Genomic DNA, 11,203 nt, shown 5'->3' on the forward strand with positions numbered 1-11,203 from the left:
AAACAAAAGGTCGGTGACGTAAATACGCTTTATCAAGCGCTAAGCTACGGCAGCCCCGCTGCATACTATGGGCATAAGCCTTATCGTGCGCTTTGTAGCCCATCAGACAGATATGCGAGTATTTACTATCCATTATCACAAAGGACACATACTTGTAGAGACGTGGCCGTCGGATTGACGACAAGCGCTACCAGGTGCAACGGTAAGGCGCGTACCTCGCACATAGGAAACATTCTTTCCAGAGACCGCGTTGATCAACGCACAAAGGATGTTCATCGGCCGCCTCGCTGGCACCGAAAGCTTCTCAAGTACCAAGTACTTACACTTGCTTAGCTTAACGAGTACTCTATTTGGAATTCAAGCTATATACATGTTTTACTCTATAACAATTTTCCCTTTATAGTACAACCATACCAAGTACACTTCATCATGGTTCTTCTGCACTTCGCTCTTGAATGCTATTTTAATAGTCTCATTGTTTAAATCTAAAAAAATATGCTGTTGTTCTTAAAATTCCTTTGCAGCCATCCATGCCATAACAATGCGATCCAGGTATATGGTGCAGTCGAATAAACGGATTAAAACTTCGTTGCTTTTTGTGGTTGGTTTGCAATTGACAAATAAGGAAGTTAGTCTACCAGGTGAGATGATCATTGCATCGTGTCTATCATACATGGATTATGGCGTCGTGTCTATTTGCAGTAAGTTTGGATATCCGCATTTGATCAAAATAAATGCTAATTGAAACTAGGGTGGGTTGTATAGGGAAGTGCTGGACATGTACTTTGATTGATGAATCTTGATCGTCACGGTCAAGGGCAGATAGTAATATGCATGGCGCTGATAACGATGGAAAACTGCGTGTGATTTACAATGATATTGAGATCAATATTGTAGCATTCACGAACGTTAGGACGCTTTTGTGCTTTTATAAATTTGGTGATTCGTGGCTTTGAGTGATGAAAATGGATGTGCGACTTTTGAGTTAAAAGTCTGACTCGTCATGATATTCACCGTCTGGGAAATAAAGTACGGCCGATGCTGCAAATCATGCTCGAATTGCAGATGCAACATCCGGTGGTGTTGCTCTGTATTCCACAGCTTGTGTGTGGGCACGTGGTCAAAAAGGTTCTGGTGAAGATGGAGCACAAATGTGACTTCCCTTGAAGGAGTCACAACTCTATCGTCGCATCTGGATATGGCTACGCTAAGCACTACGCTTGTGTTGTCGGATCATAGACGAACTTATTAGTGTCTGTATTGCAATTATTAACATTCAAGAAATGACATGGAATGAATCTGCTCTGAGTGCATTTTTTTGCAACACATCTAAGAGAATAAAGTATTTACTCGCCGGACATAGTAATGGCAGATTGATGAAGTTTGACCCAAACATCTTTCAAAGAACGTGAAAGTCTCTCGCTCTCAACATTCTGTTATGTCTCCACAGCGCGTCTTGCATTTTCGTCTGAAGAAGAGTTTACAAAATTAGGATGTTCGACGACAATCAGAGCTTCACATCCAACCTTTTCATCTCTTTTGGAGGGCAGGTCCAGGTCGTGTTGTCAACGATCCAGACTTACACAAGTTGAGTGTGCTGATTGCAAATGTTACAATGGAGTGTACCGGTGAGATGCTCAACCAGGGTTTTGTAAGTTTATTCGACGATCAGACGTTTGAAATGCCGAATTTGTATCACCTAGATAATGCTCTGTAGTCGTCTGCCACTCCTTCGGCAATGCCGTCGGGACGACTTGTATTCACAAGGAAAAAGCAGAGCTGCACCGAAGTTGTGTATTCATGTTTGCCGTCACGGGTTTTCGAGGGGAGCGCCGATCGCAGTCAATCACTGGATAGGAAATAAAGAGCTTTGCGTATTGTTTAAATCCTGTATGAAAGGTGCAAGCAAGTGTTGAAGGTAAGGTACAATCATCCAAGTCGAGCAAAAAGTGAAAAGTAGCCCGTCTTTAAATGCATACATCATGGTCACACGTTAGTGCTGTACTATGTCAAACTACGCGGGGATTTTATTCGAGTTAGTGACCTAATGAGATCGATCTCGTTGTTGCTACGAGCTATGGTATGTACAATTGAAGAAGTTGCGATTGGAGTTATCGGTGACGATACTTACATATGCGGTAAGACGGAATTTACCTACTGTGCAACCCTTCAATTTTTCTTGCCAAAAGATCGACCTGTGTAGTCGGCTTGCGTGAGTCTTCCTCTAGTTACAGTAGTCACTAATCATTTGATGTCTTTGGTGCTGTCAGATGTATTGTGTTTCGATAAGCGATCAGCAAGAGTCAATTTTTTGTTCCTAGTACGCATCAAGCAAGCTGCACAACTTTTAAAGAGTATTGGTGAATTCTAAAACGCATTTTTGAGAATTGGCAATCAATGTTTAGAACTCGCAATGTCATTAATAATATTTGGTGGAAGCTTTTCTGAACATGCCGAAACCTTAGATTATGAAAGTCGCGGACAAACTTTACAATGATGGGTTGCTGGATGGTACGGAAGCGTCAACTGTGAAAAAATTTACTTTGCGATTCGAAGGACTTGCTTGATTGCACTGAGTAGTTTTGCTTAAACATGGAATCAAGATGAAGGCCCGCTTGTATTTTAGGTTTGATGGGAACATCCTCCCGAATTAATACTCTCTACATATTGCTATACTGTTTATTGCATGATTATCGACAGGTAACTTTTCATCATGAGGGAGAAGAGTGCACACAATCCAAATAATCTTAGTCATACGTCCATGGATTAGTATTCCATTCATTCCCAATCTATTCTTTATCGATTGTAGTGACCACAGTGAAAATTCTCGCGAAACGAATGTTCCATCTGCTATGCCAAGATTGGTGAGCACTACTTATGTGTAAATTGGTGTGGCACAAGTGTCATATTCGATTCGCTTGAACCATGCTTGAGCATCATCCCGACCTCTTTCTTCATGATTGTTCAGGTTTCAGGAGAATACTAACAATAACCACTTTTCTGCTTGATAATGATGCCGCCAAATCTGCGTTTACCTGCATATCTACGTTCTTTTCGCAGTACAACGATTCTGCAGTTTTATGCTAGCACCACTGCCGCGATGCTCGAAGAACCTGTGCTACATTCTAATTTAAACACATATTGTATGACTATAGTAGCGCTTTCCTACTCGATTTTGAAACGTTTCACACGCTGGCAGCAAGTCACATTGTAAAACACAAGCTGTATCGTTGATGTTCTACCTACAATCTCTGCTTGCCCCCACACCAACCTGCGTTGTGATATAGGATACATACGAAACGCCTCGCATCGTGCCATGCCATCAACTTATTTATTGATTTATATGTTTTGACGGTAGCTTCTCTCTTGACACCAGCGTACAAGTTTTATCTATCAAGTTTATACGGTATTAATGAGTTTCAATCTAAAAAAAATTGTAAAAATATAGGAATTAATCTCAAGAGTCACGTTGCTGGGTTGCAATGTGTCGGAACGAGTGGGATTTGACTACATTGACATCTCGACGTCAGCGTCGTGAGCCGAACGCTATGGGGACGGATTACTTGATTGCAAGAAAGACGACAAGCGCACAGGCGATGGCGAAACCTTCCGTTTTTTTTTCGCAAAAAAGATTTTTTTCTACTTTTGACAGGCTTAACTCCGAGGGCAGCCGTTTGTCTAGTCCGTATCGCTATCATCCGAGCCCTCGGATTTCCGACGATGCTTATGCCTTTTTCTACGTTGAAAGAAGTGATTAGAGACTGATATCCCTGTTCCATCTCAATGTTTAATTTCTCACTTAATTCTTCGATATTTGTGCTGTCGAACAGTTCTTGAGCGTCCGATGCGGCTTCTAACAGCCACATCTTCAACATCCGATGATGAAGACCGTGGTCGCTTTCTGTACGGTTTCATTCTCTTTTTGAAACCGGAGACTCCGGCAAGTTTCTGGTTAAGATCAATTGGCACATTAAAATTACATTATTGTCTCGTTCCTTGGGCTGCACACCTCAGTCTACGCACCTTGTCTCTAACAGCATCTAGCTTTTTCCTGTACTCCTTCATTTTCTTTTCTTCATCACCGCTCAGGTCTAGCTTGTCTAAATTCTCTTTTTTATACTGTTCCCACGTCGGTCGGTTTGGGTCACTTATGCGATCAGCGATCGTGCGCTCCTCCTTACCAGTCATTATGCGTATGAAGGCATCCATAGTAGCAGATTGCGAAGCCATAATCTTAATTCCATCATGAACTTTAGTTGCAGGCTTTAAAAGCACAATCGACTGATTACGGCTCTATACTAGACAAAAGAGGGCGCACGAGGCTGACGCACCGCTGCAGATGCCTTTCGCTTCAGCCGCTGATGCTCAAGTCGGTGGTCGTCGATTCGACTATCATGCGACCACTTTGGCGTGAGCTTATTCGCGCCACGGACCATGATGGCTATTTTTAAGTATTTACACCAAAAGTCTTATTATAAAGCTTTATTGAGCGAGTTATCTCTCTCGTGAAGAAGCTTATATCTTAGATCAACATGGTGAGTGACGCTGAGTCCAGCATAAACGGACAGCCCATAGCTGACGTCGCATCTGTATCTGACGTTGTCACAATTCAGAACTCATCCGGCCTCCCCCTCATCCGTGCTCCCCCTGACGCCTTGCGCTACGGCTTCTACAGTGCTAGTGAAGACGTGCGACCGATCCACGAAGTGCAGCGTTTGCAGACTTTGGTGCGTTACGTCTCTTAGTGACTCTAATCCAAACCGATTGACGATCGTATTGTTGCTATGCCACCAGTCTAACTGGGAGATTAAGATGTCGACGGTTGAGCAGGTTTACGGCAAGGCGGCAGCCATGCGTTTGCGTACAGAGAAGGCGATATTTGAGCAGTTTACCGTGAGAAGAAAGAATAACAGGTCTAATTGTTCATGTTCTTATAAAGTTTTATCTTGATGCTATTTATGTAGCGTCTACCTGGACTTCCCAGCTCGCACGCCGGTCTCGACACTCTAACTGGAGCGGATGACCAGATAGATTTTGCTGATTTTCTAAACGGTTGCATTGTATTTTTCCATTCGGGTAAATCTGAGAAGCTAACTCCTGCATCTGTTGATTACATTGCAGATCCCAATGAACACCCCGAAAATACGTTCCGTGTACATGAGGCTATGGAAGTGAAGCTCGCTATTTTCTAGGCAGCTTTCGGCGTGAAGCACAATTGGAGTAAGTGGTATGCAGCTGAGACATTGGGAGGCACTTGCACTTTCGCACGTTCGTATATTGACTAATGGACGGTTGATTTTGAGTGCTTCTTTCAGTCATATTTCATTTAAATGGAGCAATCTTAATACATTGTAGTTGCGCACGTCCTAGTTTGACGATGCTTCCGTATGAGATATTGGCGTTGTCATCAATGCTAAGCAGTGTAGATCTTCTTGTCGTACTGATGCCTCGTTTTGTAGAAGGATATTTCGTCGCAGCAAATACCGCTGTAGTCCTTTTGAAGACATTAACGAACACATGACATCAAGCCGCTCATCAACGTTGAAGCGCTTTTTCCCATCGTCTTCGTTTGTACTAACACCAGAAAAATCTGACCTCATTGCATCGATATTCTTGTCTGACGCAAGAGTCGATGAATTCATCATGTCTTTGCCACAAGAGCCGAAACCGTCGCACACAAGGTTCTGCTGGGGCTCAGCATCCGATAGACCCTCGTGTATGGCAACAATCGTCTTGCGTGCTGCCTCCTTTCGCACGATTTCATCAGATGCCAACTGCTCTAGGAGATGGAAGGCGTCTTCGCTATTCAATTGACCATTATTCACTAGAAATTCGACTTGTGCTTTCAGTACCAAGCTTTCTTCCCTAGTACCGTCATCTCTAGTCAACGAACTTTTTGATAATGCCACAGTACTTTCCGTCTTAACCAATCCCAGCACTGTTTTAACAGACGGATACATTGCAGCATGAGGTCCTGCAAGCTCTGCATTTGCTTTTCTCAAATTTAAGTATGAGAAATATTTTGTGTAGTGTTTCCACCAAGCTTTATCCGAAAGTTTCTTCAATTCTTTGTCTTGTAGCTCATAAAGTGCCCGAGCTGCTTCGGAGCTCACCCACTCCCAAAACATGCCCCACGTCACTGGCCCTTCAAATTGATCGTCTTGAATAACGGCCATCGCTCTATCAATTTCACCCTCCGAAACTGAGCCTATCGCAGCATAAAGCTTTTTCATCAGAGCAGCGCAGTCTTCTTTTGAGATTGTACCAGAAGCATCCGGGTCGAATTCGTCGAAAAGGAGACGTGCTCCAAGCTCAAGACGATCAATGTGCTCCTTCGCTTGCTGTTGACTTGTGAAATAACCTGCGGTTGATGCAGTATAAGCCTTGGACCCGGCAAAGTAGCCAAACAAGCTACCAGCAATGGCAGCACTCGTGGCGGCTACAATACCCACGGGTCCGGCCGCAACTCCAGCTGTGCCCCATATTCCCAACACTGATGCCACACTATAAATGCCGACGCCTGCTCCCGCTGCTGCTGCGATACGACTAGCGACAACTTCACCGCTTTTTAGTCTAAAATCGTGCATCATCAGCTGTTCCGTAGCCGTCGAAAGCATGTCTCGAGACTTTCGATCTGTGTGACGCTTGCGGTAATCGTAGTACTCTTTGCCAATGTCCACCAAAATTGACGCAATAGTCAGCGGAGCAGCAACGGCCCCACCAAGCGCTAAAGATGTTCGGGCCATACTGTTCGCAAGAACTACACCACCAGCAGCACGCATTCCGCTGTCCAAGGCACCATCTTTACTTGCCGCAATAAGACTTCTTATTGTAGTAGCAGAGTTGCTAGCATCTAAATGGTAGCGAATTATGACGCGTTCCGCCAGCTCAGCTCGTTTGGACTCCATAATCTCATTTTTCGTAATTTTTGCCAGTGAGGCCCCACGTAAAATGTCTGCTTTTTGTATAAAGCCAATTGTAAACTTACAGCATAAAAATTGCACGACGACAGATGATTGACTTTCCCTCCAATCTTTAACAGTGGCCAGTCCAAAAGGAGTGCTGACCGTTGATCCGGGAGGAAAAACAATATGTCTGTCCATCGACAAATCTGGGCTTTGGACTAACACTTTCTCCTCAATGTGCTTTTGATTTGTTTGGGCGTCATCACTAAAATGCATCGAAACCATATCCATGAGCTCGATGCAGTCGAAATACTCCTCCTCCGCTATCGCCTCTAAAGCAGAACTATTATACTCAGCGGCACAATAAAAAAACTCTTCAATAAGTTCGTCTTCTGCGGCATCATCCCATTGCTTCATAGAAATCACCGCTTGCTGAGCTCTTTCCACGTTAAGCTCATTAGCGGTAGTAGTAAGGCTGGAAGTAGCATTACTAACCAAGTCCAAATCATCTTTCTCCTTTCGTCCATCAACTTCTTGAACCAGCAGTTGTGTCGTATCAAAGTGCTGTAAATCGCGATACTCTTCGAGCAATAATAATAAGCAGTCACTGGGCATCTCTCTGACAACTGCAGCCTGACGCTTTCTCTTCGACTTTTCCGAGTAATTTGACCAAGCACTAACAATAAGTGCAGCACTTGCTCCAATAGCGACAGCACCACCCACGACAGACACTGTTCGTAGACTATAGGTTGAATCAGATCTGCCAGCAATTTTTGTTGGTGATGCAATATCATCCGCCAAAACCTCTTCGGGTTCCAAGTACATTACTGTTTCTCGTTGGTTTGCACCGATACCAACAGTACGTGACACACGAATGCGATCTGGCACAAATATATTGTCATGATTGTTTCGTATGAAGTCGCCTCGAACGGATGACGACGGACGCAAAGAATTTAAAACATTCGAATTTGAAGAAGAAAAGCGCGACTGCACCTTAGCGACTGCCCCTGATAGGTTATCAATAACGTCACGAAATGTAGCAATTGCCTCGTCAAGAGTCATACCGTTAATCGTGCCATTGCACACGAACTCTTCCTTCAAACCAGGTGGATCATTCAAATGCGCATCATACGCCTTTCGTGCATCAGCATCGGCAAGGATCTCATACGATTCCGCCAATAGCTTGAATATTTCCTCTGCAGACGCTTGCTCCTGCAAATCAGTTGTGTTGTTCGCCCACCGATCTGGGTGCCACTTCAGTGCTAATCGTTTGTAAGCACTTCTTATTTGCTTCTCCGTCGCATTTCGAGGAACACCAAGTCGTTTGTAAAAGTCCATTGAAGCATTGATTTGTATGGAAGTCGAACGATGCCCGATAGCGGCCACATATGCACTCATCAAATGCTGTAAGATGGCGTTTCCTGTCAAAGTGGAGTTTGCATCATTTCCTTCGTGCAGCGCCTTACTAATAGCCCCCAAATCTGAGCAGATCCTGTAATCAGCTCCAAATTTTGAAAGAAATATGTACGTTCCGCATGGCGAATACTGATAGTCGATGTTTTTCACAATATGGAAATCGCGTAGTTTCTGAAATGTGTTTTGAAGAATACTTAGACTCATCGATAGGTACGCTGAAGCTGGAGAAAGGGCCACGTCAGTACCTGATGAGGCTGCTAAACTGACAAAACTTGGTTGCATCTGAACAGGCAAAAGATTCAGCAGCGTCTTTGTCGCTTTCGTGATTGTGACGAAGCGCTCTGTAGTCTTCGCTACCAGAGCGGCCGATTGAGCAACATTGAGAACACTCGGTATACAATCAAATTCGTTGACAAACGTAACCACACGTCCGTCAAGTTGCAGCACCTCTAAGAACAAATTCAAGCTCAAAGATCCAACATACGGGGAGCCAAAGCCGAACGCTAGCATGTCTGGCATACCACGACGAATATTAGCACGCTCTTCCTCGGTCATACCTTGTATGACCAGCCGAAAGTCCAAAATCTCGCTTGCCTCGGAAGTATCCTTATCTTGTTTTTGCTGGTCATAGTCGCGTTTTTCCAGAAACAACCGTGTTTTCGTGGGCAAGTGTAGGTAAACTAGTTCGCAAAAGGCTAACTGTGCAATACTCCCACCTATAGAATGGCCGCACAACAGCAGTACTTTCTTAGCTTGTCGGGCCAGATGGTGAATCCCATGCAAGTCGAGTCGCTGCGTTCGTTTCCAGAATGGCGTGTGGATCCTAGCACCCCCATACCGGTAAACACAGGGTCGTGATAACGGCACCGCTGATCCTACAATTGTTTGAAAGATATCGGTTGGCTTGGTGGCTCGCACGACACAAAACAAAGTCAGATCGGATTGCATGAGGACGTAGTCGCGTGTAAACTTGATTATGGGCAGCTGGAGAGTATGCGGCAACGGTGATTTCCGCACATGCATTTCTAGCTCACGAATTGCACGGTCGTCTGCCTGTTTGTCAGCTTCATTGGGCTCCAATTCAGTCGCGGACAGTGCCACACACAACACGGCGGCATTCAAAAGTTCCGTCTCACTGGACGCCACAGCGCGCATCTGGTCACTGTCCACGAGTAAGTCGGGACACCACCACGCATATTTAAGAGTATTTGTCATTCTGTTCGTTAGCTTTGTAGCTGGTTGCACAACTGCAGACGTCGATACCATGGATGCGAATGCTAAATCTCGAATGGGTGTAACTTATTTAGTCCCGATTTTTGCTCTACTGGGAAATGCACCCATATCGGAAAGAACTGCGACAGGTCAAACTAACGTTGCCAACGACGACGCTTGAAGTCGTGTGCTGATGTCACGTATATTCATGTTTGTGTCAGCTCAAATGACTACAACATGCGGGATGTGCGGAAAGTGGGGCCGAGACATTCCATTCTTTTCAACAAGCTGCATAAACTTCGAGCGTCTTTTTTCTTTCAGAGACTTTTCTCGGCCTTACAACATCGGTAAAATTTTGGCGAATTTTTGGGCTAGTAGCTTTATGGCAGCCACAAGGTTATGATCGACTACCACCTCTACCACGTCGAAAACAAGACATACGCATAACTCTGCAAGCTACGTGTGAACACTAGAATAATTTCTACCGGGAAAAATTATGAGTTTGCACTGCATGTGAGTACAGTCCGACTGCAAGGCTCCTGATAAAGAGAATGACTGCGAAGGCATGAAGACACATCACTAGCTCAATGCACTCAATGTTGCACATAAAAGTGAGGAAGAAATGGAAGCCTAGGACAGCTACTATAAATTGTAAGTTAATTTTAGTGTTTTGCCTTGGTTGCTGTATGGGTTGTTGCTACGAATGTGACGATGGTTGTTGTAGCTGTGAAAATTTTCTGTGTACTCTGATCTACCTGGAACGCTGGCGTAAATCTTGGCACAATCTGAAATGACTCTTGATAGCATACTTGACCATGCTTAAACACAAGCTGATAAACATACCTAAAAAACTGTATTTGTAGAAGTATCTGGACCGGCAAATTCAATTGTGCGATATCTATACTTAGCGCCGTCTACATTGAGCTGAGCCACTTCTGCGTGGCGAATGCAGCTATCTTTTTGTCTTGAAAAGCCGGGTCTTGCAACTGTTTACTTTCGACAGTGGTAATCGCAGCTATTTTACATGTTGGATGTGGGCGCTGCGATAGAGCTGATCGTACTCAGGTACAACATGTGCTTTGGCGCAAGTAATGCATATATGACAGCTCCCTACAAGCAAAATTCTTCTTCGTAATACGTCATCATGCTGAGCGTATTAAATTTTGATGCTTATCAACAAGGCCTGATTTGACCAGTAACTCATTTTATTCCCTTATATCGCTTTTGATTTGAACATTCGTCAAGTTAGATGTATTTATTTGTTAAAATCTTTCCAAAATCATATCATCATAAAAAAGCAGCAATCAGTGCTCAGTTACTTTAGTGGTTCTCGGTCTCACTCCTTATCCTTGTTTGTTAGCTAATGCGGACTCGTAAAAGAAATTTTTCTTTGTGCAAGGTGCACGGCAACTCGGTTTCAGCAACGGCCACCCATTCATATTATGACTTATTAATTAGATTAGCTGTTCTTTTTTATATCGAGAAGAACAGCTTTCAAATTCGTTTATGGGCTTGTGCTGGCTGCATGTGAAGATTTTAAAATTGGAATATATATATATCAACAATTAAGTCTGTTAAAGCTAATTCTGAAATATAAAAGAGAGAATAAAAAAATGCCTCAACTTTTGCCATATATAAAAAAATATCCCAACTTTTCAAAAAAAAAAAAA

The 11,203-nt window shown here is 43.7% G+C and overlaps 6 protein-coding genes across 6 annotated transcripts; 4 read left to right on the forward strand and 2 right to left on the reverse strand.

Annotated features, from left to right (window-relative positions):
- Nucleotides 1-1,607: 1,607 nt before the first annotated feature.
- On the forward strand, nucleotides 1,608-2,371 carry PHALS_12560 (uncharacterized protein; the record flags this gene model as incomplete). Its single annotated transcript, XM_024728131.1, has 5 exons — nucleotides 1,608-1,628; nucleotides 1,704-1,802; nucleotides 1,900-1,918; nucleotides 1,998-2,138; nucleotides 2,271-2,371. 5 exons carry the CDS (start codon nucleotides 1,608-1,610, stop codon nucleotides 2,369-2,371), a joined length of 381 nt encoding a protein of 126 aa, XP_024578639.1.
- A 10-nt stretch (nucleotides 2,372-2,381) lies between these two features.
- PHALS_14608 (uncharacterized protein) lies at nucleotides 2,382-3,680 on the forward strand. Its single transcript, XM_036407517.1, has one exon. The coding sequence runs from the start codon at nucleotides 3,011-3,013 to the stop codon at nucleotides 3,212-3,214; it is 204 nt and encodes a 67-aa protein (XP_036263211.1). The 5' UTR covers nucleotides 2,382-3,010; the 3' UTR covers nucleotides 3,215-3,680.
- PHALS_12561 (uncharacterized protein) lies at nucleotides 3,679-4,436 on the reverse strand (the record flags this gene model as incomplete). Its single annotated transcript, XM_024728133.1, has 4 exons — nucleotides 3,679-3,736; nucleotides 3,800-3,948; nucleotides 4,024-4,263; nucleotides 4,332-4,436. 4 exons carry the CDS (start codon nucleotides 4,434-4,436, stop codon nucleotides 3,679-3,681), a joined length of 552 nt encoding a protein of 183 aa, XP_024578641.1.
- A 96-nt stretch (nucleotides 4,437-4,532) lies between these two features.
- On the forward strand, nucleotides 4,533-5,355 carry PHALS_12562 (Proteasome maturation factor; the record flags this gene model as incomplete). Its single annotated transcript, XM_024728134.1, has 7 exons — nucleotides 4,533-4,535; nucleotides 4,614-4,727; nucleotides 4,795-4,893; nucleotides 4,965-5,052; nucleotides 5,122-5,146; nucleotides 5,197-5,220; nucleotides 5,316-5,355. 7 exons carry the CDS (start codon nucleotides 4,533-4,535, stop codon nucleotides 5,353-5,355), a joined length of 393 nt encoding a protein of 130 aa, XP_024578642.1.
- An 11-nt stretch (nucleotides 5,356-5,366) lies between these two features.
- Nucleotides 5,367-9,587, reverse strand: PHALS_12563 (hypothetical protein L916_21076; the record flags this gene model as incomplete). The annotated part of the gene is made up of 1 exon (XM_024728135.1): nucleotides 5,367-9,587. The coding sequence occupies one exon, from the start codon at nucleotides 9,585-9,587 to the stop codon at nucleotides 5,367-5,369; it is 4,221 nt and encodes a 1,406-aa protein (XP_024578643.1).
- Nucleotides 9,588-9,593: 6 nt separating this feature from the next.
- PHALS_14609 (uncharacterized protein) lies at nucleotides 9,594-10,782 on the forward strand. The gene has a single exon (XM_036407518.1). The coding sequence runs from the start codon at nucleotides 9,727-9,729 to the stop codon at nucleotides 9,934-9,936; it is 210 nt and encodes a 69-aa protein (XP_036263212.1). The 5' UTR covers nucleotides 9,594-9,726; the 3' UTR covers nucleotides 9,937-10,782.
- Nucleotides 10,783-11,203: the final 421 nt, after the last annotated feature.

Source organism: Plasmopara halstedii, assembly GCF_900000015.1.
Source record: "Plasmopara halstedii genome assembly, contig: Scaffold_614, whole genome shotgun sequence".
In the NCBI taxonomy this organism is placed as follows: Eukaryota; Oomycota; class Peronosporomycetes; order Peronosporales; family Peronosporaceae; genus Plasmopara; species Plasmopara halstedii.